This window comes from Anticarsia gemmatalis, chromosome 5, assembly GCF_050436995.1.
Source record: "Anticarsia gemmatalis isolate Benzon Research Colony breed Stoneville strain chromosome 5, ilAntGemm2 primary, whole genome shotgun sequence".
NCBI classification, from domain to species: domain Eukaryota; kingdom Metazoa; phylum Arthropoda; class Insecta; order Lepidoptera; family Erebidae; genus Anticarsia; species Anticarsia gemmatalis.
In genome coordinates, this window is record NC_134749.1 from 720,556 (window position 1) to 748,553 (window position 27,998).

General features: G+C 32.4%; 1 protein-coding gene across 2 annotated transcripts; it reads left to right on the plus strand.

Moving 5' to 3' along the window:
- On the plus strand, nt 1–27,534 carry LOC142972744 (uncharacterized). Of its 2 annotated transcripts, XM_076114002.1 has the most exons (8): nt 1–652; nt 16,771–17,100; nt 17,438–17,639; nt 18,219–18,444; nt 23,282–23,431; nt 24,373–24,543; nt 25,784–25,907; nt 26,108–27,534. In XM_076114002.1, the coding sequence occupies exons 1-8, from the start codon at nt 167–169 to the stop codon at nt 27,170–27,172; spliced, it is 2,754 nt and encodes a 917-aa protein (XP_075970117.1). In that variant the 5' UTR covers nt 1–166; the 3' UTR covers nt 27,173–27,534. The 2 variants fall into 2 exon arrangements, with proteins under 2 accessions (XP_075970117.1, XP_075970118.1); XM_076114003.1 differs by lacking the exon at nt 16,771–17,100.
- The last annotated feature ends 464 nt before the right edge of the window (nt 27,535–27,998 follow it).

Consider the following 27,998-nt stretch of genomic DNA (forward strand, 5'->3'; position numbering starts at 1 on the left):
GGATCGCGCATGCGACCATTCGACGTCGAAACCGAGGTCTGCGCACGCGCATCACAGCAGACACGCGCGGGGAAAATAATAAAAAAAAATCACAAAAAACGTGTTGTGTTAGTGCTATTACTATGTTATATTAGAACATTAGTGTTTATTAATTTATTTTTCTAAAATGGCTCGATTTTCGAGAGCTTTGATTTTCGCGGCGTTTGTCGTGATACTCCAGGCAGAGGCAGAAGAAGAAAAAGACTTCTTTAGCGATCCTAATGAGATGATGATAGCACAAGAATCTAGGCAGTATCAGACGATTGTTAAACCACCAGTAAGGATAGTGAAGCCTACTGGAGTGACGAATTCGCACAGACCTCAATACAACCTGGATTCTTTTGAGGACAGACATGACAGTGTAGAAGTAGACACGACTCCTCGAAGATCATTGGTAAAGAACTACAAGTCGTCGAACAAATTGAGGGCTAAGGAAGGAGCGATAAAGGACGCGGTACTGAGAGCGTTGGAGAGAAAAGATCATGTAGGAAAGTTTGCACAGATCCTGCCTATCATCAGAGCGATGTCTGGGAACCAGAGAGTGGCATTAGCTTCGCTGGTTGCCAGCCAAGTTAGTACTCCACCGGGAAGAGCGCCTTTGAATTTGAATCAGGTAATTGTTTCATTATGTTACTTAACTATAAATTTTGTATGATAACAACACGTAAATAATTAGGTTTGGTTTAACATATTTAAGTAAAAATGTTTTTGTGTGAAAGGGTTATAGGTTTTCAGACTAACTTATCTTTTGTATATAACTACTTCATTTAAAAGCTTTAATAGATCATGTTTATATATCATCGTTATATTGTATATGTATATAACGATGACATTACAATTAGAACGCCAACCGTTTCCAAACATATAACAGTTGTTTGGATGATTTTTTAACGAGCTTATGGTCGGTTCCTGGTTTTCTACTATTTCCTCTTGCCGAGTTTCATGAATATTGGTTCAACAGTTTAGACGTGAAGTGTATCAGGCAATCAAAATTTCGCGTATAGACACAAAATTATGATGTAATATAGATAAAAGTCTTTCTGATTCAAAAATCTTCAAAAAACAAGTTCGTTCGCCTCGACATTATATAACTTATTTCAATAAATCATGTCAAGTTTTTCTATAAAGACAGACAACCAATAAAGGCTGTCTCTAAACTTTCATTGTTATAAAACAATCAAATATCTTAATAATTTATTATGTTGCGTGTTGCATGATACATAAGCATAGAATTACGAAATATAATGATATATTACTAATATCAATAACATCTCTTTTTACTGAATATTCTATTCCTTTTCTTGTCTTTGTGTTCCAAGTTTCTTGGGTTTGTTGTCGAAATCGGGATAATTGAATTAGGGATTACTGATTTCTGTCAAATGTTTGTAATAATACCAAAAACCTTGGTCACGTGTTCAGTGTGTATTAAGGGGTGCGAGCTTATAAGTTTTTAATGATAACTTAATATCATTCATCTTGTATTTATTTACAAAAAAATAAACGATTAAATATGTTAATTTTTTTAATAAAATTACATGAAATTAAACATTTGCGTAGTTCTGAAGGACTACGCAGCTTTGGCTACAGGAAACCACAGAACAAGGATGAAATTATGATTTATTGTCTATTTTACATTTAATGTAAATAACATACCAAATATTTGTTTTTTCTAGAATGGTACTCAAACATAATTAAGCATTAATCAAAAGTTGTTTGCCAAAATTAACTTAATTTAAATTCGAAGATCATAAAATTTATAGTAAACATGAAACGGAACACCAGAAATAGTTCAGAATTACGTCAGATAAGGAACATACAAACAACGGAATAATACCGTAACAGGTTCTAAATTAAAATATAGTAATAATAAGTTCACAACAAAATTATTAATAGCAAAATAATAACTTGATTGTAAACCTTCATATTTTATTACAATAATAAACGACGCAGAAGCTCTAATTAGTGGTACAAATTATGAAAGATGATCAGATGTATAGATGTGTATGAGGCAAGGGAAGTTTGTAAGGATCGTACCAAGATGTGTTCTTTCTTTAGTCTCTGCCTACCCTTATTGATCTAAGATACCGTTATAAAACGACCTTCGCCGAGCTAGTTAATGTATGAAAGAAATGTTTTATCAAATAAAATATGAACCAAATTCAGATTATTTATTACTTACAATATAAGCTATACTCGACTATGACACCACTATAATTCGATAATTTAGTTAATATATACATTATTTTACAAAATTACTTTTAAAAATATAAAAAATAAGAATATAAATATAAAATATGTCAATAAATACATAAGTAAATCGCGGATCGGTTGTCTAAAAAAATACAGTCGAAAATATGATTAATGAACAATAAAAAACACCCCTGCTTTTCGTTGCTGTAATGCATAATAAAAATATAATAAGAAATGTTATCTTAAGGGAACTGAAGACAAATATATGTATATCTAATCGTTAGAGATAATTTAACCGTTTCACTAACTCATGCCAGTTTTATCATAATTATAAAATATTTATTTTATCACATAAAAAAAGTATTTTCTTTCAATCTTGGTGGTCTATCATAACTTTTGTTTATACTAGGCCAACTCAACCATAATTATAAACAATTATTAGTATTTCACAATAATTTTGACAGTAATCTGTATGTTAAGCTCTTTTTAACAATACAAAATTATATTCTAACAAGTCTTCTGAGCTTGGAAATCTATTAAATTGAATATAAAAAACATTTTGCTGTCATATCAATGGCCATTTTGCTATCGATTTATTTTATGATATTGATCGTACAATATTATTTCGAGGAAGTCGTTCTCTTGAATAAATTAGAGAGATAGTTTGTATTTCCTTTTAAGATAAAATAGTAAAAACTAATTTTGACTTATTAACTAAATTTAAAAACAGAATTGTTGGATGGGTCTATGCTATTTATAATCTAACCATGGGCTAAAATGTTGGATAAATCACTGTTGTTTAGAATTGTACTTTTAAACCTTTTTCTTTAGTAAACGGCGCTATAAACAATACGGTACTTTTCTTGATAACGATATTTTTATAGATAAGAAAAAGTTCATTTTTTTATCGAAAATATTTACTTTTTCTTTTATTTTTTATGTCCAAAATATTTTGACTGAATATCAAATTTCGACCCGCATTCAGTAAACTTTCAAATTCATCTAGCAATTTATATGAAAGAAAGTATGGTTTGAATAATTTCACGTTGACATGCGAATTCTTGGGTTTTGTTCTCTTTATTGTCACTGTCAATATCGTACCTACTGTGGTTCATTGTTGATATAAGTTAATTAACTTCTGAAGAAAGTACAATAGCAACACATCGCAAAAAAGCTATCCATACTTATATAGTGAATGCGCAAAATCAAAATCTTATAAAAGCTTTTTGTAGCTGTATACCTAAAGGGTATCGTACTCTAATTGCACATAATATGTTAATGTTTAGTGTTTCATCACTATCATTAAACAATTACAGCTTGCACTACTAGCAGATTTTATTGCGATAAGAATTTTAAATATATTACATTATCGTTTATGATGAATGACTTTGTTGAAAATTGATATATAAAGACAAAAAGACAAAATTTATAGTCATATAACATGAAAACTAACTTTACAGACAGATTGTATCGATATATCAGACCCAGCATCAACTAGCACAGAGCAATTATTACTACAACGCCATACACTTGAGGCCAAAAAAATGGTCCACATTATACAGATTAATATTTCGCTACACATTTTGCACAATATGTCTAGAGAATTGGTTCGCATGATTATAAAGTTTTTACTTTTCCGTTTCTCTGGAGTAAAGGTGGTGCAATTAAGTGCATGTGAACTTATACATAACGCGTCTATTTATTGTATGGAAACGCACAGTTGTACAGTTTCTTTGCGGAAATCTATACGTATCATGTACTTTGTAGTCGGTTATGCTTCCTTTGTTTACTTCTAGTTAATAGATAATACGGAGTTTTATTATGTATACTGTTTATTGAATTACTTTCTGTTACCATTTGCATGTATAGAAAAATAATCCCGGGATATATAAGTTTGATCAAAAACCATTCAGTACTCTTTCATTAAAAACTTTTTTGTTATTAACATCCATACGCTTCAAAAATGTAGCATTGTGTATTTAGACATAGACAAGAATAAATAACCTTTAGCTTGATGCTCTACCACTATCGACTTCCGACAACCGGCTAGCTGTCGAAGTTTTGTACAAAAATACTAACGAGCGTCGTAGGAACTCTTTTGGGAGTACATTTTTAATGTCAAACTTTTGATACTCAACAGTACCTACTTTAGAGAATCGCGCTACTGGTCCAAAACTTCAAGTAATAATTGGTGTTGTTGCGTAATATAAAATGTTGACAGTTTAAATACTAAACAGTAAAGATTAAACGTTACTCGGAAAATAACAAAGAATTCCTTTATAATGATATTTCGTAAAGTTAACGAAAGTAACTTATTTCAAATAAATATCAGTTAAACAGTACGCGGTTGTTGCGGTTTTTAGTTATTTGCAATTTGTTAGAGTTGCGCAAATTTATTTATTTTAAACTATTTTGTCGAAGATTTATGATGCAATTCAGTATTACAGACATTTTTATCCTTTAATTCGTTTTTCTTCAATTCTTACTTTAACTTAATGTAGTATTTTAAAATTAACAGATTTAAGCAAAGTTATTCGATCAATTATGCAATTACGATAAGAATAATATTAAGATATAATGTGTTATTTTACTTATGTAAATAACATGATACATACTTTCACGGAACAATACTTTCTTAATTATTAAGTGAATACATAATTACAATGATTTAATAACAAATACGATCTCGATCATTTTACTTTTGCATAATTTTAACATAAAAATGCAACTGTATAGATAAAAATGCATTTCACTTATCGCTTTTTAATTAAATAAATTTACCCAAAATGCATTCGAATAAGCATTTATTTATTTGAATATTCCGTTGCATAAGTACTAAATCTTTTAATTATAAGCGAAACTTTGATATAATTATATAAAATTTTGATGTGGTTAGCAGACTTTACCTCTATCATATATGAATCATAAATTATTTTTTTTAACCCGTTACTTTCCCACTGCTGGGCAAGGGTCTCCTCCCGAACGAGAGAGGAGTTAAGCCTTGAGTCCACCACGCTAGCCAAGTGCGGCTGGGGTTAAAATAGTAAAATGTATATCATAAATCTACGTAATAATTAACCCTTAACTGCTTAACGGATAGCTTAGAGTGCTATTGTCCATCACTCTAGTCACGATTAACAAGTAAACATAAACATTCTTGCACATTGGTTCAATTACAAGTTCCTATCTAGGTTTCAATGAAATTCTCCTGCTTAATTTCTCCTCAAGATAAGTGAAAGATTGTATAGAAACCATGATATCGGAAGTTTTCACTGAGCCAAGTTTTTGTTCGTGTAATAACTATTATACGTTCCCCTTGCATTGTTCTTCAAGTATCGTAATCATCTAAAGAGATTTCATTAGATATCCAATAGTCGGAACTGGGTCGATTTTTTGTCATGCAGTGTAATTTCTCGCTTCAATGTATTGTGGTAGGCGTTTCTGTTTTTAATTAATGAGATTGTTTTTATGAAGATATTTTAAGGTTAAGTAAAAAAACGTTTTTTCATGGAGCTCACTGCTAACATGTCTCAAAAATAAACCCACAGAAATAAAGAATAAGGACAAGGAATTTGCTTAAGAAAAAGAAATTTCGGTTGATGCTTACCACGATTTAACTAATTAATTAATTAAAAAATTAATAAAATCTTCTAGAACTAATATTATAACTGAATTTCAATTAGGAAAACAGGAGGCCTACTGTTTTTTCTTAATAACTGTCAGTCCGGCAGGTTTTCCTTGACCGCTAGAACAATCGACAAACATTTGAAATGAACAAATTACTAAAAAAGTTAGTTGTTAGTTTTGAATCCTACTTGCGTGGGAGACAAAAGATTTATACTCACACTCGTACATCATTCCATTTCAGTTAAATATTCCGTTGAGCTGTAAACGCTCTGATGAACACTTAATAAATTGATATGAATTCCGTTTAATTCACCGCGTACAGTTTTTCAAGAGTAATGAATTGATGCCGTGAGTGCATTTTGATAAATAGTTTTCGATTAGGTAGTTATCTTTTAAACACTTAATAAGACTTTAAGATGATTTCGTTTTCTGTCGGAGATTAATAACAATATAGACACATTTCACAACAAAGTTTTTAACAATTATTCATTAATAACATTTATTCATTTTGGATAGTCAGAAACAGCATATTATTATGACAGATTTAAGCAGTTTTTTAAGTGACAAAAGAAAGATCTTTTATTCGAAAGATTTTTTATAGAAGATGTAGGGAAGGAAGTGATCGACTTTACGCATTTTGTGTTTGTTTTTATATTCAAACACTCTTAGTAAAATGGCGTAAACAGTCTCCGAAGAGACTCTCGCGATGAAGAGTTAGTTTTAGTGACTTAAACGTCTACAGATGCTAGTTCAAAACAAAAGAAGACAACAATTTATTGTGTGCCTACTAAAACCCAATAATAAATTAAACTATTCTTTAAACAATCTTACCTTGACACCTAGACCGATATTTAAACACATTTTTGTCCAAAAATAGGCGTTTCTTAGAGCCTTCGGGACTACGTGGGCCTAAAATAGTCATTCTTTCAAATATTGACATTGACATGTTTGGATTTGACAGTTATTATAATATAATGTTATATTATGTCAAAGTTTCACAAGTTTGTAGGACGAGGGCATCGATGATTGAATCTTTTGACCTCTTTATTTGTTATTAATTTTCTTATATTTATGGTTTTACGCAGTTATTAGTGAATATGGTTGTTTTTTATTTAGATGATTGGTCAATCTTAAATAATCTTTATGATTTAAAGGTATATGTTACGTAATGAAATTGATTAAGGATGATTTAGTACCATCCATTTATAGTAAAGTTATTAATAACCAACCAACGTCTAACTGTCCTTTTGATAAAAAAAAATGCCTGCATATTGCTACATGCAACCTTCCAATTAAATATAACCTCAAAAAACATCAAACAATATTGTAGTTCCGGCTATCTTGAATAAGATAATAATATGTATTGTGATATAACTTGAATAAGTACCAATTATTTCTTATTACCAATCTCGAGACAGCTGTTTAACTGTTTAGTTAGTACAAAATCCAGAAATCTAGAATTCTATTATATAAAGTTTAATTTACTACAGACCTTCGAATCATTATCATAATCTAGTCTAAGCGTAATCATCGTGTATCACAAAAACGGTAGTGTAGTGTTTTGTACGAGATAAAAGTGTGTAATTATCACTTAGTTTACTAAAGGAGAAAACATCGTGAGAACGTCACGCGAACACGTAGTATGGGACGTAGATTACTGCAGAGAGAAAAGTTTTTATATGATATGGAAACCTTCATTACCGAATACATTGTGATTACTATGTTCATATCGCTTTAAATCTTGTGTTCTTTCGAGGCTGTACTATAGTTTTTTAGACTAATTTGTACTCAATATATGTTTTTCTCTAATTAAGACCATTTTTTCCCACATTGGTCATTCCAGCTTTTAACGATCACGTTGGCTTTATAGGGAAAAAAATAGCTAATTTTATTTCCCGAAGTAGGTATATATGTAAAATATAGTCCTCTCTTCAAATTGCCAGAAAATGCAATTATGTATTTTACATAATTCTCATAGACCTAATTTGATATTATAAATGTGCAATATAAATCGATAAGTTAAATCCTGTTTATACTTTAGTGGTGATATGCTCTTATGAACTAAATAAACAGACTAATTTAAAAATAATTTCAGATAAAGATCATAATTATCAAAATCTTTGTAACTTGTTTATAAAAACCAACCCTTTACTTTCAACAACGACAAATACAAAAACACTTATTAACAAATTGCATTACCACTACAAAAACAGGCTTCGTAACACAACGCTAACATTTCTTAGGGTCAGCAGTTCACTTCGACCACGAAGTCACGGTACAATGACAAATAAAAGAAAATTGCCAAGATATTTACAACACCTGCAGTTTCTATAATCTGTAGATAATTGATTTAAAACATTACGATTTTTTTGAAAAGAAATGTTCGTGTTATTTCGTTTGTGTAATTATGTTGTAATCGAGACAAGGGTTTTATAATTCTGGATCGTTCTAGGGTTCAGCTTTTAAATAGGTCCATTCAAACTAATAATACTATAAATTTGGAAGTTTGTCCATCTATTACACCGTCGGCGTTCCACTAGTCTGATTTTGATAAAATTGATAAAGTCTAGGTTTTTTTGGAATAGAACGTTTGCTTTACTGAACCGTTGCGCTATGTATGCATTGCTTACAACAAACTTGTGATACTAGCCACTAGGCTTTATAAAATAAACAAATCTTTCAGAGGTCAGTGTGTGCCATTCCCAAGAACCAAGGGTCGAATTTTGATAAAATTTTCCCGGGTAGCGTTAAAACCTGGGATCAAAAATGCTTCCTTTTGGAATAAAAAATGCATTGCGAAACTTTACATTTGCGTTTACAAACTGTATAGTATTTCTTCATTTATTAAAGCAAAATAATGAGAGGATTTAAAGCGATTAAAATATACATGTGACTCGCTAACGTAAGTTTTATGGCCGCTATAATGTCAGGACGTTCTCATGAAAGTATATATACTTTATACATGCAAATAATTGATTTATAAACAATATTCACTTTCACTAAGACTAATGTTGCGTAAAACATTCATATTATTATGTTTATATTTAGATACAATTATCTTAAAGATATTTGTATTATTTAACTTTTAAGACGGATTCTACTAATTGAGTTACGTGAAAGATAAAAGTATTAATCTGAATTTTGAAACATTCTGATGTTTACATTTAAGATATTTTTTGTAAGATTTTGTTGTATTTTGCGAGTAGAATTAAGGATTACCGAGTGCTATAAGTATTCGCTACACACACATAGTCTTAAGTTCAAAACCTCAAGCAAGACACTTATGACTTTTGTAATTTTGTGTATAACAAATAATGAGTCTCAGTAATCCAAGAACTCGTCAGATTTGTGATCATCATGTCTTAACATTGAACTACTATAGCGCAAGCGCTGTGAACTCTACATAGGTACTTAGATAAGTACTATCCAGCTATTTATTTAATAAAAAATAAGTTTGATTAGCTGTCAAAGAAAATATCGCTAAACTTCGCAGGAGCAAGAGTTCTATAAATCTTCAAGGATCATCTTTTAGTCCATCATTTATGTGATTAAAGATAATGATATCTTAAACATAACGGAATTATCCAAAATAGCACATCATCGCTTTCATATTGTTGAGTGTCGCTGCGCCTGCGGCATCCGATCCGTTGCACTTGACTGGCCCACAACTATGCAATGATATTCTCAATAATACCGCAGGATGAACGAGAAAATCTTAGGAGAATTGAGTAACGTACGAAAGATTCACACATCGTTGATAATATAATTAAGTTCATGAATCTCAATAACTAGTGTTATGTATAAACCTTAATAAATTATACACAAAAATGAATCACTCTATTTATTTTTAAAACAGCATGAAAATTCTTTCAGTATATATATCCAGCATATCGTGAAAAAACAAATAGACGTGGCAAGTGGACTTGGTTAATAATAATAATACATAATGGGGTAATAGTGATTTTATTAAGATATCGTACCTCAGACCTGCCGCGGTAGGGTCACTATATGCTTAAGGAAGACAGTTCAGGACGCTGAAACATTCTAGACAGTCAGATTTTAATACTAAGAAAGATTTGCCATCAAAAATCATCTCACGTGATACTTCAATATTACGTAAACAAGTATTTAGGAAATATCGTTCGTTTCTTTAAATAAAATACATTCGCAGATTCGCGATGAATAAGTGATGAGGTTACTTAATTACGCGATTCACTTTCGCCGATAAAATAAAAAGACTTAAAAGATATTTTGAGTTTTGCTGTATAAGATACTTTTAATACCATAAGTAACGTTATTCGTATATTAATTTGGCACTGCAGTTATTGTTTTTATTATAAGTATTATAATTCTTAGACCAAGTATGAATCTTTGAGAACTATGAATAAACGATTAATAATATACAGAAATACCAACTACGCTTATAAAATTTGGTACCATTTGAAAATTGTATTTCGACATATAGCACAATTTAACCACGTCTTTAGGTAACTATTATATATTAGGGCTAACATTTGCCTGTGACTTCGCCCGCGTGGTTTGCGACTTAAGACAAATTTGATAGATCACTATGTCAGTCTGTCAGTCAACTTTGAGTTAGAAATATTTAGATAAAGAGGTTAATAAAATATGTTGCATATTATTGGGTTGTATATGGGTCGGTACTAAAACGGTAGCTCATGACTATAATAATTTCACTTAACCCGTATAACACTAAAGTGTAGTGGTAATTAAAGCCCGCAGATTTTTAACTAGGTATCCTAAGCTTTCCCTAAGTAAATTTCATTTACGATGTATATTTTTGCTATGTAACTCAGTTCAATACTTTTTGACCGCATATCAAATAGACGATCTTTCGACATCAATCGTTATATAAACTAGCAAAAATACAAGTGTATGATAAAGCTGACTTTTGTCTAGGCGATGCAATGCAGTAAAGTTTCAAGAAAATTTTCAAAATGTAAATAACAGTACTATTGTGATCGGACTATAATATCGAACTAATATTTGTCTGTCGGCCTTGCTTGTATAATGACAAAAATACAAAAAAAGTATTTTTTGTGCATACATGAAATATGCGAGTATTATAGTCCAACAATTTAGTAAAGAGCCCTGTGCCTGCAAGAGGCGGAGGAATATAAAAATCTGAAAGAAGAGCATCTGTGACATATGTAGCCGACGGTGACTTCAATGGCTTGTTTGATAGAGCTACTTCATTTTGGAGTTATGCATAATTGTTCATTTTAATCCATGTAAATCGTGCATGAAAATTATTTACTAAGTAGTCGGACTATAGTAGTGCATACATACAATGTAAGTATGCGTGTCAGTAGTAGCGTGTGGCAGGAAGCTGGTCGTTGGTATACGTGATCAGTTCCTGTCAACTTGGCTTCGAGTGTCAAGGTGTTTCATGCATCATTTGACACAAGTGTTATTTAATTAGGGTTATCTGTTTGTTGGTTTATTGGCAACGCTAATGACTGGTCATGGGTTTAAAATGTTGTAAGGTAGTCAGACTTCAGTATAAAGTTGTGCGGTGTAAGAGCAATTCGACATCAATTATGACTTTGATTTAACACTTGCTCTACCTGCCGCAGTATCATGCCGGCCCATAATTTGACCCATATAATATATCTAATCTGAAATATCAAGCTTTATGTAACTATGCTCATCAGAAGATCCTATGCTTTGGTCATAATCAAATGTTACTAGATTTACCACGCCTAAACAAATACGAAAACTACTTCTACTTCTAAATTAAACCGTAACATCAGCAGGCTTGGTCACGTTCACGTTCCACCTATAGTTTTTAATGGCTCGACTATTGAAACTACGTCTGCTGTGCGAGATTTAGGATTATACATTGACTCAACTTTAAGCTGGAAAACCCAAATAGCCAATGTTTGTCGCAGAGTCACTAGCACATTGCGGGCTCTATATCGCCTCAAGAACATGCTGCCATGTAGGACGAAAGCGATGCTTGTACAGACTTTAATTTTCCCTCTCATCGACTATGGTGATGTGTGTTACTTTGACTTGAATGCAGATCTCCTCAACAAACTCGACCGTCTTCTTAACAACTGCATTCGATTCATATTCAATCTTCGCAAGTATGATCATGTATCTACTTATCGCGCTCAACTTAGGTGGCTACCAATCCGTGAGCGCCGTAATTTACGCGCTCTCACGACACTCTTCTCTTTCCTTACTTCTTCTTCTCCCCCAGCCTACCTAACTCCCTACTTTCAATACTTGTGTGATAACCACAACCGTAATCTCCGCTCTTCAAGCAATCTCACTCTTCTCTGTCCATCCCACACTACTGGGTTTATTAACTCTTCTTTCCCTGTCCAGTCAGTTCTGTTATGGAATGCGCTCCCTCTTGAAATCAGGATGTCCACTAACCGTCTTACGTTCAAGAACAAAGTGCGGGATCTTTTGTTGAACAAAGTTGCAGAATCGTCACAATTATCTTAGTGTATATTTATATTTATTTATTATTGTATATATCTCATATTTTATAGCATCTATATTTATTTTTTATATATCATAAGTAATATTTATTATGTTTATGTACATATTATTTATGTTTATGTATTTACACTCATATAGCTTATTTATCTTATTATTTATTTGTACACTCTTTCTTAACTCACTTTCCTTCCTCTTTTAAACACCTTCGTAATAATCTCTGCATCACCCTAAGGTTGACTGGCAGAAAATGCCCCTGGCATTAAGTCCGCCTTTATACAAATTTGTATATTAAGTTTAAATAAATAAATAAATAAATATCCTTTTGACTCATACTCATAGGGATAACAGTCACCATTAGCACCCCATTAATATAAAATCAACCAATGATATGTACACAACGAGGCAATAAATCTCAATACATTTGCCATACATAACTTTGTATCCAATTCCTACCGTCCAAACTAAAGTAACATCATTAACTAACCGTTACAACAAACGTCACAATGGCGGGCACACGGTTAAATTTCAACTGTTTCCTATAAACTTTCGTCTTCGTTCACTTTCGCTTGATGGTGTTTGATCTCCACCGCGCCGGTTACCGCTATTGCGTCATCATGATTTTAGGACAGACGTACAACGGTATAGTTTTCGTATGAAATTTGATGCAAACTTTCGCACTTTAAAGCATTATAGTAAAACCAAAAAGTAACAAAGAAAATGTTTTAGCTTCTTTTGAAGAGGCAACTTCTATATATTTGTATTAATGGTCGAGTACAAGAATTTAAATTCAAATTTAAATTGTCACATGACTTACCTGATTGGGAATTAAAATACAATCAAAGTTAGAATTTAGCGTGCCGAATACTATTTATTCAATCATATTTATATTTAAGAGAAATATGCTCCCCATATGTATTTAACGGAAATTTGTTCCCAATACATGATTATATCTGGCATCGTCTTCTTACAGAATCTTATTTATATTGTAAAAGGAACTAGGCACAAGCTTGCACATTTTAATAACAACATATACGTTACATAAACTATACGCCGGTATTTCTTTACGAACAAGAGACAATGTGCTAGCCAAGGCATTTGTAAACTAAAATTTCTCGCCACTGTGTTTAAGAAACTGTTCACCAAAAAGGTACATTTGACATTTCACTAAGTGTGCGTCGATCTTTAGTCACACTTGCCGTGATGGATGTTTTGTTTTGGCATCACGTTACAAATCGTTTCGACTACAATTGAGTGTATGTTTCATTCATTTTTTAGTCTCTTGTTCGTTAAGAAACACCGACATATAGTTTATGTAATGTTATTTGTGTGTCGTTATTAAAATTTAGCAACATATTATGAGAATGACATACTTTCTATATGACTACTAAAACTTTATGTAGGATCTATAAGATCACGCCCTTTTGTCATTGTTGTAGACAGAGAACAAATAATGTTTACTTTAGTGGAGAAGAATATTGAATATTCTTATTCTAATCAAATAAATACAAGGTATCAGATAGTTTCAGATTCAAAATGTAAGTTTTCAGTAACATGCATAGCACATATTATTGAAAATGTCTCAGAGAAAATAATAAGACATAAAATCTATCGGTACGTAATTACTTATGACCAGACGTTATTTAGTTGACAATAAAAATTACTTAATTTTTTTTTGCTTTCCCATAACAAGCACTGATTATAATAAATTAGGTAAGTATCAAAATCAATGCATATTTAAATTAATCACATGCGCCTAACAGTCGTTAAGATTACATACTTAATTACATGTTATTAAAATATTTCCATAAATACGTAGGAGTGCTTTAATTTGGCGAAAGTGGTTGTAATTGGTGTTAAAAGGTTAAAATTACTTTTTTTTAGACAGCGATGTGGAGGAGTACTACGACGCGTAGCGCGCTTTCTTTCTTTTATATTCTTAATTTTTTTTTACATATTTCTTTTATTTTTCGTCAATGTGTATATATAGTTTTAATTTTAATAATTTAATGTAAATATTTAGTTATATAAGTTCTGTACTGTATAATATATTATGATTCTTAATTATGTGACATTAAAAAAAATATATAATATATATATATGTTACTGTAAAAGCCCGATCGGTGGTAAATCCTAAGATTTTCCGGTATAACCTAAGATTTACCAACTCGCAATGGTAAAAGTCCGAACAATTCTTTTATTTCGAACTTTTTTAACCTACATTCACTTGATGATGTCGAGATGTCGCCGGAGCCCCGCTTCGCGGGGATCCTCCTTCTGGGTGGTTAAAAAAAAATAACCACGAAGGCTAAGGTGGGAGCTTCGCTTTGCTCGCTCCCACCTTAGCCTTCTAAACTAACCTACCCATGTCGCTTTGCCCAAAACTCCTTCTTTATAACTATGTCACAGGATATAATTATACCGTGAAATAGTTATAAACATAGTTATGAAGGAGGATTTTTTTATATATCGTAACATAGTTTTTAAACTCTGGCTTGTTCGGACTTTTACCATTGAGAGTTGGTAAATCTTAGGTTTTACCGGAATTTACCACAGTTCGGGCTTTTACAGTAACATATAATATATAAAAAAAAAAAAAAAAATTTAAAGTGTTACGAAAATACTTTTTTTTTATAAATATTCATTTACAGTATTTTGCTTAGCAGTATAGCCTTGATTAACAGTAACTTAATTATTAAAAGCCTTGACCCACCGCCTAACACCTTTGTTTTAAGACCACGAAACACGAAATACTCCGCTTGTGTTAGTTTTTCCTGTTCCCAGGATAATATTTAATATCCCACTAAATAAAATTTGTTTTAATCTAGCTGTTAAACCGTTAAAATCGTTTGATACAGAATAAAAGCTAGACAGAGTAATTGTACCCTATTTTAATATTATTATATTCTTCTTGTGTAATAAAGTGTATTTCCCACAGTGTAGAATATAGAGTTTTCATTTCTTGCATAATTTTTTATTTAATAATATCAGTACAAATGTACCCAAAACAAAAAAAAAACGAAGAAATATATTATAAAATCTAGTTACTTAACAACAAGTCGTTCACACACAATAATAGTATAACAATCAAGCTTATCACTAAACAAAACAAGTACCAAATTCCCAAACGTAACACTGAAAACATAACAATCGTAATAAGATAACCTTCACCGTATTAAAACCTTCTTAACAATGTAACTATGAATACAAAAACAGAAATATCAACAGAATCTATAATCCAACAACTTAGAAACGAGGTTGTATGTATGCGACATTCGCGGCCGGCAAAGGTATATAAAAAACTGAATTTATATTTTATTTTCTTATGTCAAAGTTGTTCAAGCCGCCCGAAAGGCCTTTGACATGGCTTACCGAAAACAGTAGTTTTACGTGCTGCCCGAAGTACGGAGATGCTCAAATTATAACACTATGTGGTCACCCATCTTCAGAACGACCGCTCCAAGGGCTGCTTAACATAGATCGATTACTGACTGGGTCTATACCGTACCTATGAGCGCCTATCCAGAATTAAATACATCAGTAAGCAAGATTATGCAGCTGACGGTGGCCTGTTTGATAAAACTACTTTAATTGGAAATACACAGAATTATTAATTATAACCAAAAAAGTCGTGCATGTCAAGACTCGCTACAGTCGCTACCAAGTTGTCGGACTATAATAAACAGTAGTGCACACGATATAAATCTGACCAAAGCATGAATATCTCACGAAATAAGAACTAGGTCTTCACATGACCGTGAATTGGTCATTGTATATCACTAGTTATCACACCTGACTTCGGCTTTAAAACAATTCGTCATTAATCTTAATAAAGTTTTTTATGATCTGAGAGTTTCTGCTAATTAGTTTTATGGTCTATTGGGATATTTTTGGAACTTTTATGGGTAGTTGTAAATGTTAGTTGGTGATGAAATTATTTATTTTTAAATGTACAGAATAATTTTATTTCTATTGGATTTGACTTTCAATTTTGTTTACATCATCATTCGGTCTTTTAGTATTTTTTTTCTATTTTTCATCTTCGGTATTTGTAGATTTAGTTAACAATAAATTATTATTAAGTCACATTATTTTTGTAGTAATAACATCAATCGCTACAGTATTGTCATCGGCATTAAACGAACAAACTAAAAATACCTTCATTATAATAATTTATTTTCTCAAAACACTTCTCTTGCGGTTCCTTGGCCTTCATCTTTCTCAGCTCTTTCTTATTTTATACTAAACCATATTTCAATTTCATTATCAATATAATTTTTCTTCAAATCATATAACATGTCTTTTCTAAAATCCTCATTTAATTTAAGTACTTCTCTATTATTATCTACTAGTACTGATTCCATCAAACAAAATATACATCAAACAATGTTTTCATTTAACATCCATCCAACACAAAGACATGAAAACAATTTCAAATTGCAGGTGAGATCAATGTTCGGTAACAGTGACAACACGACAGAACAAATGCTCCCAATATTGCTAGACATGGCCAATCTTATCCGAAGAGCTGTGAGATCAGGGAAGGAACCGAGAGAAGTGAAACAACCTTACGACCCACCTCCACAACAGTTACTAAGACGATCTGACACCGAGGAAGTAGAGTTAGATGATGAACCATTCGACATGGGCATAGAACACACTACTGTAGACAGTCGTAGGCTCGTTCAAAGGAAATTTACAAACAAGACTGACAGAATACAGAACACATCTACACGTAGAGAAATAAATAACAAAACTGACATTAAAAACAATGTAAGTAACACAACACTACCATATGAGCATGATCTTAGGTTTCTCCCAAAATACGCTCAGGAAAAGTATACTAAAATTTACCGAAAACGAGACAATGTTGTACAAAAAGCGCATTGCTACATACTAAAGACGTAAATGTTTGACTAACATATGTTATTCTTGTGTTAAGCATCCATTTTGTCATTTGCAAAAGCAAATGACTTTGGACTCGCTTCAAGTGAATTTTGCAAACTCTATTTTCTTCTAGCAATTGTAACGTTCGCAAGTTGATTGTACGCAATACTGTTTATACTTAAAATGTTGTGGGTCTAATTCTATCCCTTACTATATTTTTCAGCTAAATTCGACGCTCATATCATCAACGACTACAGAAGCAACTACTCCACCAATGAAGAGATACACAAACGTCTCCAGACTGGACAATGGAACCTTGGACCTGACGGCAGAATCAACGAACCAGACGTTGGCGCAGGATTTACCCGTAGCAGAGAAGTTGAGAGCGTTGAGCAGATATCCTGATAGAAGTACCGATAGGAAAGGTAAGTTCGTTTAAATTCAAATCATTTGGGTTAAGATTAAGACGCATAGTTACACTAGCTCAAACTAGCTGACCATGGGGGCCCTATTCGTGTATAAACTGCCTTCCACTATAAAATAGTCGATATTTTATTTTGGATCTTCAAAAATCTTCTTGTAAAATTTTACAAAAATTGTAGTTTAGTCGAGGAAGCGTAGCAGAAATATTCTATTGAACTACTTAAGTATGGATAATATGTAATTCTGGGTAAACAGGATGTACGCAAGAACCTTCGCCTATCTTTACAAGAAAACTGGTTAGATTATTAAACACTGATGCTTAGTCGCAGCACGCTTACCGTTACTTGCTAATCCAGGTTTATAGTTTTAAGTCGTATTACATTAAAATAACGCATCTATACAGTTTACAGTTTACCATTAAATTGATAGTGTTTTGGATACCGTTTCAAACTAATCAGCATTTGTCTGTCGTATAATTAAGTGGATACTAAAATACTAAGAAACTCAAATTAGGAAACTTTAAACACGCATTAAAAAAGTTATACCAAACCGAGCAATCTACATAAATTCTATTTGTCCAGGTTCCACATTCCGTCGCGGCAACTACCAGCCTAAACCCCAGAACACGATCGCTCGTCGCACCACTCCTGAACCGTCACCATCACCTCAACCAGCGACCAACAGAAGAAGACCGACTCTCCCAGGACAACTGCCCACTAAGAGGAAGCTGCCTACAACACCAGCTGATCTGAACAAATGCGAGCTGTTTACTAATACACTGTGTTTGAGCTCCGATGATTATCCTACGTAAGTACTCTTCATGGTTTGTAAAAGTATCAAGTATTAAGGGGTTACAATGGAGGAGATGGATGGCTGTCGTCATTACTGACAGGTTTTCTAGCTGTCTCGTGTTATCGTAATGAGGATAATGTGACAAGCTCGGTATTCTAAAATAAGTACTAAGTTAACTTTCGTCTGACCTGTTCTGGTGATGACCATCTATTTTATTTCTTCGCTGTGTGTCTACTCATCACACAGCGTTGTCCAATTGAAAATACATCATCATTGAACAATTCTGTGTGATGACCAAACATTATTATCAAAGGTTATACCGGTAGCCTCAATATTTTCACTAACTCATGCTTTTATCAGCTGTCGATAATCCGAATAAATAAATTACCCCTATTTTGCTGATCGTATATTATACATAATTATTATGTATCACTATCTAGTCACTCCACTTTTTCAAATTACACTCATTTGCTAATACTTTTACTGACACATGTTTAAATTAGTCGGCAGTAAATAAATACATATGATTAAAATAACCTGCTTCTACAACTTCAATGACATAATGACATACGTAACACAGTAGCGCCTGTCATAATATTTTATTTGCAATAAATCTCAAATAGTAAGGAGGAAATTGGACGGTGTGACAATGGGCGATAAATCAGGTAGTAAATACTTGTAGATCTGTCAGATCAGATGAAAGGTATTCGGAAGCCGTCCATTCATACACAAAACATTGTTCATTACAACTTTTCTTAGAAACTTCTATGTATTTTCAATTATGTGCAGTTTTTGCGAAGATAGATAAGTATGTTAATCAAAAAAAATATCCATACCTACTTGATAATTTTTGGTTGGTAGTGATAGAAAATATTTTGCTGAATTTCATTAAACTTTTATCATCAAAACCAATAGAAAATAGATGCTTAGTGATATTTTGGTAAGCCCAGTTGAATGAAATATTTGTTAAAACTGAATTCATTAGTCTTATTAATCCAAAGAATACATAAAACAGAGAAATCTGCATACCAATAAGAACAGGATCCATTTCATAACTTCACGTTTAATTCATAATTTCTACCGTGAATAATGATTAACCAGTAAGACAACATTTTTATAAGATTTCCTTAAATTGTTGGAACGAGTTATTTTAATATAAAGTTGCATAAGGATTGTGTAGAAAGCAAGAGTAGCAGAGCTGTAGAAAGTGATTTTTGTCTTGTGTTTGCAAAATGTCATGTCATTAACGCGGTGTGCGTGACCGTTTATGACCGACTTACTGTGTTGGTGGTCTAAACTGTAGTGTGTTTATCTGCTACTCATAAGGTCATGGATTAACCCCCGGTTTCTGAGGTACATTTAACGGTAGTTTATCTATTTAATTGCGTTTAATCTCATATCGATAAAATCATAACGATGTTGATAAGTTATATTGATTGAGCTGACTTACTAGTAACAAATATGTTTCAATTAAATACCTACTTCAAAAAATGGGATTCCAGACTATAGGTTCGTAATTAGTATACGATAAATGGCATTAAACTGTTTTATATTTGACTATTGAAAATACGAAATAATGCTTCTACCTATGGTCTCATTTCTGCTTACCTCTTTGAAGAAAACCGGTTTGATTTCACAAAACATTGTAGAGTAAATAAATCTAGACAAACAAAACTAAATGAAGGTATATTTAGTAGTTAGTTTAGGGCCAGTATCTATTTTCTCATATTATTTAAGGGCCACAACAAACCTAATTAAAAATGTTCGTGTATTAGCTGTAATAATTTCTTGAAGGTCACCTAGCGTGAAGAAATAATGTTTATAAGTGGTATTTATGGCCTTTAACAAGTTCATGGGCAAGTGTATGATAAACTCATAAATTACGTGGCTATGAAAGATTTCATTGTTAAACAGTTCGAACACAGTCACTGTTGGGTCAATGACAAACACGACACGGTAACAAGTAAATAAAATGCTGTTAGAAATTGATTATATGTGACTAATGAAAAGTCAACGCTGGTGCTGCTGATTAAATAATTTCTAAAAGATTATTTTATAACGAGATGATGAGAGATTTGATATCGGCAAACCACGAAGGCACTGGACGACGAAGAATGTTTAAGTTACAGGACTAAATCGACTGCATCTGTGGCGCAAATAAAAAATGTTTCGGGTCTGGTTGTATTTGTGTCCGTTTTTTATATGTTTGTAAAAAGTCCTCGCGACACATTAGCAATTATTACAGCGGTTGTTGGCTTTAAAAAACAATGGTACAGTGCCTCGATTCTCTACTATTATCGACTACCGACAACCGAACTGTCATCGAGAAATTTTGTATGAAAATCTAATCAGCGTCTCTGACGGGTGTCGTAGGAAACATTTTGGCAGTACATTCTAAATGTCAAAATTTCGATAGCTAGCCGGTTGTCGGTAGTCGATAGTAGTAGAGAATCGAGGTACAGGATGACAGTGATTAGAACTTAAGGAAAAATGTCGGGTCGCACTTTTGGGGAAAAATAGTTATAAGAGTTTTGATTTGTTAATATAGAAGCCTCTCGCCTCTGTAAATACAGAGACCGATAGAAGGCAAAAAAGCTTTTGAGTAAGAACTAATGATAATAATTAACATTTATTTTGATCGCTTTTGGCATATAAGATTGTCCTCACTTTAAATATATTCGCGTCGATTCCAGAGGCACATAATTCCGGCATAGTCTAAATTGTTTTTATTGGTATTATATTAAAGTAAATCAAGTTTACAATTGGTTTAGTTGACAAACTAATTATTAAAATTATCTTAATTAAATTCTCGGGTCATAATGTTCGTTCCCGTAGTCCTCTGAAACGGCATGATATTTTGTGAGCATATTGAGTAGGTCTAAGAATCCACTTTTCATACGCATAAGTGATAAGGGTGGCCCATCACTATCAGTAAAAAAAAATTGCAAAACATCGTTTGCCCGGTCAGCTAGAAAATAACTATAAACAGAGCCACTAAGTTAAATACTTTAACTTACATATATGATTGATAGTATGTTCTTCAGCAATACAATTTGCTGAAGTCATTCGTGCTTGCAGTAAAAATAGTAACTTATTACTTGAATGATGATTGTCTTACATAAAACATAGACAATACAAATATTATGTCAATGTTATGTAATGACGAGTACAATAGCATCTGTGTTTCTGTAATTATGTAGAACAGGCTTTAGATATTAGAGTAAATCAACGAATCGTTACAAATTAACCTTGTAGATGAGCACATTTCAATTATATTCTTTTAATTTACGACGAAGGGAAATAATTTAAGAGTCAGAGTGTATTAACTACAGCTTTTTTTAGTTTCCGGAGACAATGTAAATCTTTTATTTTACATTTAATTTACTTTGAATTGTAATAAGCTTTTGATTTTAACGTATTCTATAGCCCAAAATTTTGATCAGCCAAAATAATTAGTGATTTTTTGCCTCATACTAAAATCTTTCTAGTTAAAGAGGAAATACTTGTTATAATAATGTTCTTTTCGTGTCAAGTGGGTCATATTTAAAACTTATTTTATATTTTTACTCAAATCACTATGAAAATAATAAAATAGAACTAAGCAAGTTTGATCCTAACTGATAGAAAATACCTACTAAAAAAGCAGTTTCTCAAGAATGTTTGGGCTTGTTTCCATTTCTCGTTTAAACTGGATTAAATTTTTGCAAAAGAAAATAGATTTCACTACGTTTTACATAATATTTGAATGCCTTAAATGATTGGATATAAAATATGAATTAGATTAGCGAATATGATTGAGAACGAAATACGAATATTAATAAGATAATTTAATTTATTATTATATAATGTACAGTACAGTTAACAACAAAAGTTACAAAACAGAATAAAAAATAGATGGCCTCAATGCAGTCCAGAATTTTTGATCAGATCTTCTTGTAATTTTTTTTGTATGTTTGGTTGGTTTTATTATTATCTATCCTAAGACGAATATAAGGTTTTGTAGTTTTAACAAGTATTAGCTTATGGGTTTGTTTTCTGTCCGGGAAGTTTAACAAGAAGCTTAGGCCATAATATTAGTATATTACCTTTATGTGTAGTAGTGTGCTAACCAATTAACATTTTTGGTGGGTTCTCTGGTTCTCTTTACTTTTTTGCTGCTGACTGTACATAATGATTGCGCATGTATTATTCGATCGTAAAATAAAGCGAAAATCCGGGGACTGCTTTCTACAAAATTTGCTTTAATTTCAAATATCCTTTAATTTATTAGCGATTATTCGTTTCTCTTATTGTAATTCTAGATCACGTAGGTAGCTAAAATGTTTAATGTATGAGATTTCCAAAAACATTATGTCACAGTTAGGCTTTTAAGGCAAGCTTCCGAATTATTCATGCGAAAACGAGATTTTTTTTCGAATATCCATTAAAAAAGTCTTTATTTTCTGGCACTAAGCGTTTTGGAGATTTAAGTCTAAAGGCATATGTATGTTTGTGGGTAGAGACAGCTGAAGACATGAGGATACAAAAATTTTGTATTTCAAAATTAGGATAGTCATTTACCCGACAGAGTAATTGACTATTAAGCTAATCTAGTATATAAAATTTCATCATAAACTACAATGGGTTACTTTCGTTCTTTATAAGGTTATGGAAACAATTCGTAATTACATATAAACTTTAATTAGTTTACATTTAAATTCGTACAGAGCTAGATACCTTTTTGAGAAAATACTTTTTTAAATAGCTTGCTTCAATTTAACCTCCACCACGACGAAATATCCACGTTTAGGTGCAATACACCAAGCAAGCCAAGAGAAAGTGATTCTAATAAACAAACGCATTAAACTTTCAGTGAGGCGATCGTTCAATCAATAAGGCGCAACAAGGCGGCCGCCGCGGCGTTACTCGCTGACTACAGAGACCCGGCTGAAGGAGTCATCGACGGGGTGACGGCGGCGCAGGAGGCTAAATATAATGAACAACATTACCTGGTTTCTAATAGGTAAGGATATGTTAATGTTAATTAAATAATCAATATGTATGAAACTCTTTCGTTACTGAGCGACTGATTAACTGAATGACAACGCAGGATTATTGGAGATACCCGTTCACATGACAAGCGTTGAATGCGCGGTTTAATAACGTTTGCCACTTCGAACAGTTTATTCAGGCCGTTAGGTTCGATTGTCTAGTCTGGCAAAGTGCTAATAATTTTACTCTCTGATAGGTTGTTTTAAACGATATCTAGGTTTTGAGAAGTATTTGGTAATAAGCCTCATGGAACCAAATTTAGAAATGCCAATAGGTTCACATCTGCCTACCTTTAGTATTTAGCTAAATAAGGTAAAATTTATCGCATTACGTGTCAAAATAACAGCTAAAGATTATAAAATTAGGAAGTTACATAACGCATTTCTATTATAAAATAATTCATCTCGTCACCTAGATAATAGCCATCTATCAATTTTAATACAAAACCAGTCTCTCATTAAACTGAAATTGGGGCTTGCCTGATAAATGATTGATCATTATTTTATAATAATATCTAATTATGCAGATTCGTTATCATTTAGATCGATTCTCAAATAATCTATTTATTACGTACGTAAGTGGTTTTGAATGTAAAAATAAATAGTTATGTAAGTAATGTGTCCGGTAATTGGTATCGTAACACTTTTACAAATGTTAAAACTGGGGTAATTGCTACCAAACCTAAAAAAAAACTTTTAGTTTTTCTGCTTTCAAATCTGTAGAAGCTTCGACAAATGTAGGTAAAGCCGTTAGTCCTGAGCATGAACAATAAAGAAAGCTCTCTAAGGGTAGCTATACACAATTAAGTCCGGCATTGTACCGGTGTTTAAGTTTTTAAGAATAACGTTGGTTGGGAGCACCTTAGTATTTCTTTATAAAATAAAATGGTAAAGTAATAAATTCTTTCAACAGACGAGGAGACACAGCTAACCGTGACTTCGCAGGCGCGGGTGAAGCAGGCTTCATGTGTCCAAGCACCGTCAAATACGCGCGACCACAGCGGGCTAGAGCCACCTCGGGACAGTGGAAGTATATCGTGAACACTGGAGAACATACTCAGACGTTGAGGCTTGAGAAGTGCTTGTAAGTATTTAATGGTTTAGAATTCATTACCAGGGATTACCAATCGGTATTAAGCATTAGTAAGTTGACCTTTGGTATGGACATTTCATAGATAGATAACCATTAAGTGGCTTTTCAGTAAGTGTCTGCGTGTTTTGAACAACATTTCAAAGTTGTTCCCGGTTGTTGTTAAGGAAGAAAACTTTCAATTGATCATTGTGAACTTTACTACCAACAAAACCAAAAAAGTGACTGGTTGGTAAACGATCAATAAGTTGTAACGCTACAAGCACCGTTGCTAGAAGTGCGAATGTTTAGAATGAACTGTCTTCGTATCTTTATTGCTGTTAAAACCTTTAATCTGCTTAAAATCGAGGCTATAAAACCTAACATAGGTAGTCCACTTATAAAATCAAAGATTACTAAGAAATTATTTGACAATAGGTATATTGCTGAAATAAAATGTCGATATTCGTTTATATTATTGCTATAATAACCGCAAAATTGCTATTTAATGAACAAAAAAACTATATTGACAAAGACGAAACACAGCATTGATCAATGCTACGTGAGTGTAGTACAAAAGATAAAATTACAAGAACTTATTATAAAAGAAACGGTCAATTTGTCATACTAGTGGTAGTATGCAATAGCTGAACTGGCCCAGGTTCCGGGTTCTATGTCTAGGCTGGTCAAAATATTATTTCTTTCGTCTATTAAGCATTTATTGCTTGGTCTCCGTCAATAAAACCGAAAGGCAAAATTTGTAAAAAATAAAAGTTAGAATAAAAGGTTTTTAAAAGGGCCTAATAATACCTACAATGCGTTTAAAAGTCTTTTGAAAGTAAGAAGCTAAACTATGCAAGATTGCAATAAATTACGGTGCAGGAAAAAAAATTACACACGTATGCAACTCATTATTATAACGGCAGGATCTTTAAATATTTTAGCAGTGTGTCAACTTTCTTGCGAAAAAAATATTACGTGATGTGCTAACGTTCTCTCTATAGATAAATCACATGGAAATTAAATTTTGATTGATCTCTACCAGCAACATGATAAAAGACAGTTTAGCTCAACTTTCCAGCTTTATTTTGTAGAGCAGAAGTGTGCTTTGATATACTGATTTGACACAAAAATTGGGTGCCCAGATTTAAATAAAATTGAATATGTAGATATATTGATTAATTTTATCTCGAGGTAAGGAAAATCATAGTACTAATTTAATTTAATCTTTACTTAACTTTCTGTCTATTTTCAGAAAACCCAAAGAATCCTGCACTTACTTGACAGATAACTTCAAGTCGAAATGCGTTCAAGTTTACAACTACCATCGGTTATTGACATGGGATCAACAGAACGGTCTTCACATGGATATTTTTAAGGTTAGCATATAAAAAAAGCAAATATGATTTCCATATAACTCCCAAAAAATTGTCCCATTTGATACTACAACATTCACTAAGTAAATAAATATCCATATAACAAAAAAATAGCCAAACATGAAATAATCCTTATTGCAAGGTAAAGACAAAAATTCACGATTTCTTATTACTAAAAATAATTTACGTTTTGTCTTTTTCAGGTGCCAACCTGCTGTTCGTGCCACATCGAAGGCTACAGCGTCTCCTTCCCACCTCTAGGACACAGACTACAAGAAACATCATCCGAACACTTCCCTGGAGAGGATCTTTCTTCAGAACAAGGCAACCACGCCTTCGAAAACGTGCAGTCTTCTATCCTCAAACCAAAATTGAAAAATCCACCTTTCACACATAACAAAAAACCAATTGAATCTTTCCCACCATTCTCTGACCATAAGAAACCCTTAGACTCATTCCCACCTTTCTCTGATTCGCAAAACTTAATATCTGGTAGTCCGTTTAGTAAACAAAATGATAACGACGACCCTATACCTTCAAACCCAATTGATTCTTACGGGAATAATTACTTCCCTGATTCCTTCAACCAGGCTAGTAATGTAAGGCACATTAAGAGACCACCTGCAGCTCGCAATCCCACTTCACAAAACTTCGATGAAGTAACACTACCAAGTTTCTTAGAACCTCCTACACCAGCCGCAACATCATCATTTAACTTTATCAAAGATCCTGCTCCAAAATTCAAATTGCCTTCCAACCAGTTCAAGAGGTCACAAACAAGACAAAATCAGTCGAACCGTAGACCTATCAGAAAGAAGATTTCTGGTGGACCCGATGATCTAGTTTCATCCGGATCTCAAGCTGTTGAATCATTCCCTAATGGTGAAGAAACAGAAGAAATTAACGATTACGAAGACCCCGAAATCGGTCAAGCCACTGTTATAAGTAACACTCCTAAGACCAGAATAACTATAACGCCTAAACTACAAGCAGTGACAACAGAAAAAGAACTGATCACAGCAAAACCGAAAGAATCCAGTACTATCAATGAGAACTTTGCTGCGAATGGTAAAAGGATAAATTACAACTACCATCCTATAATAGATTTCTTTGATGAGGACAAAGAAACTATACCTGATGAATCTATAGACAGGGAAGATACTGAACCAGGTTATATTCCAGCTTTAGAATCAGAATGGAAGCCTATCAATAACCCACCTTCTAGGACAAGCCAAGCGAGTATTGTCGGCAGAAAAAAACATAAATAAATAGTTTAATATGTTTGTTAATTAGTATTGAAATGAAGATATTAATAAATTATGAATAATTGATATTCTAGACAATAATATTATTCATACTTTATTTGATAGTTTGTGTAAGGTGTCATTTAATACGTATTATTACTTCTTATTGTTAAACTTATTTAAGTTATTTTAAGCAGCGCGATGTTATATTTTCATTGATCGAACGAAACCAAAATGAAGTTGCAATGTAAATTATTAATATTTATTGTTAAATTATTGAATGTAATTTATTTAAATTGTGTATAGCTCAATTTTAGTGTTAGATTTTTTATATTAATTTGTAAGATTTCAAAGACTTGCCACTGAAATAAAAATATTATTATTAAGACTGTCTTTTACACTCCCAACTTTACAGTCATACTTCATACTACCCACTAAATTACACAATATGAGTATCAGCTATTCAGATGCAGGTATTCCAATTTTACTATGCCTATTTCAAGCTTCTAACATTTCAGAAATATTTGACTACGAGTACAGTACAACAGTAACAAAACCTATAAAAAACTAAATGACTCATACAAATAACTTATTCACAATACAGCCTTCTCAATCATCAAATTCCTAAAACCACCAATATCGAAGAAACCGATACAGTCGATAGACGTTAAAAGTGAAAGCGGTCTCAAAGTTGAACGTACTACGTGAAGATATCTATCATTCGTTCAAGCTCAGACTACTGTAACAACTAACAACACAAAAACTGTGTTGTGACATTGTCAACCCAGATGTGCAACGAAACAACTCATTGTGTGATAACAGATTTTAATGGGATCTTTAGCAATGTATT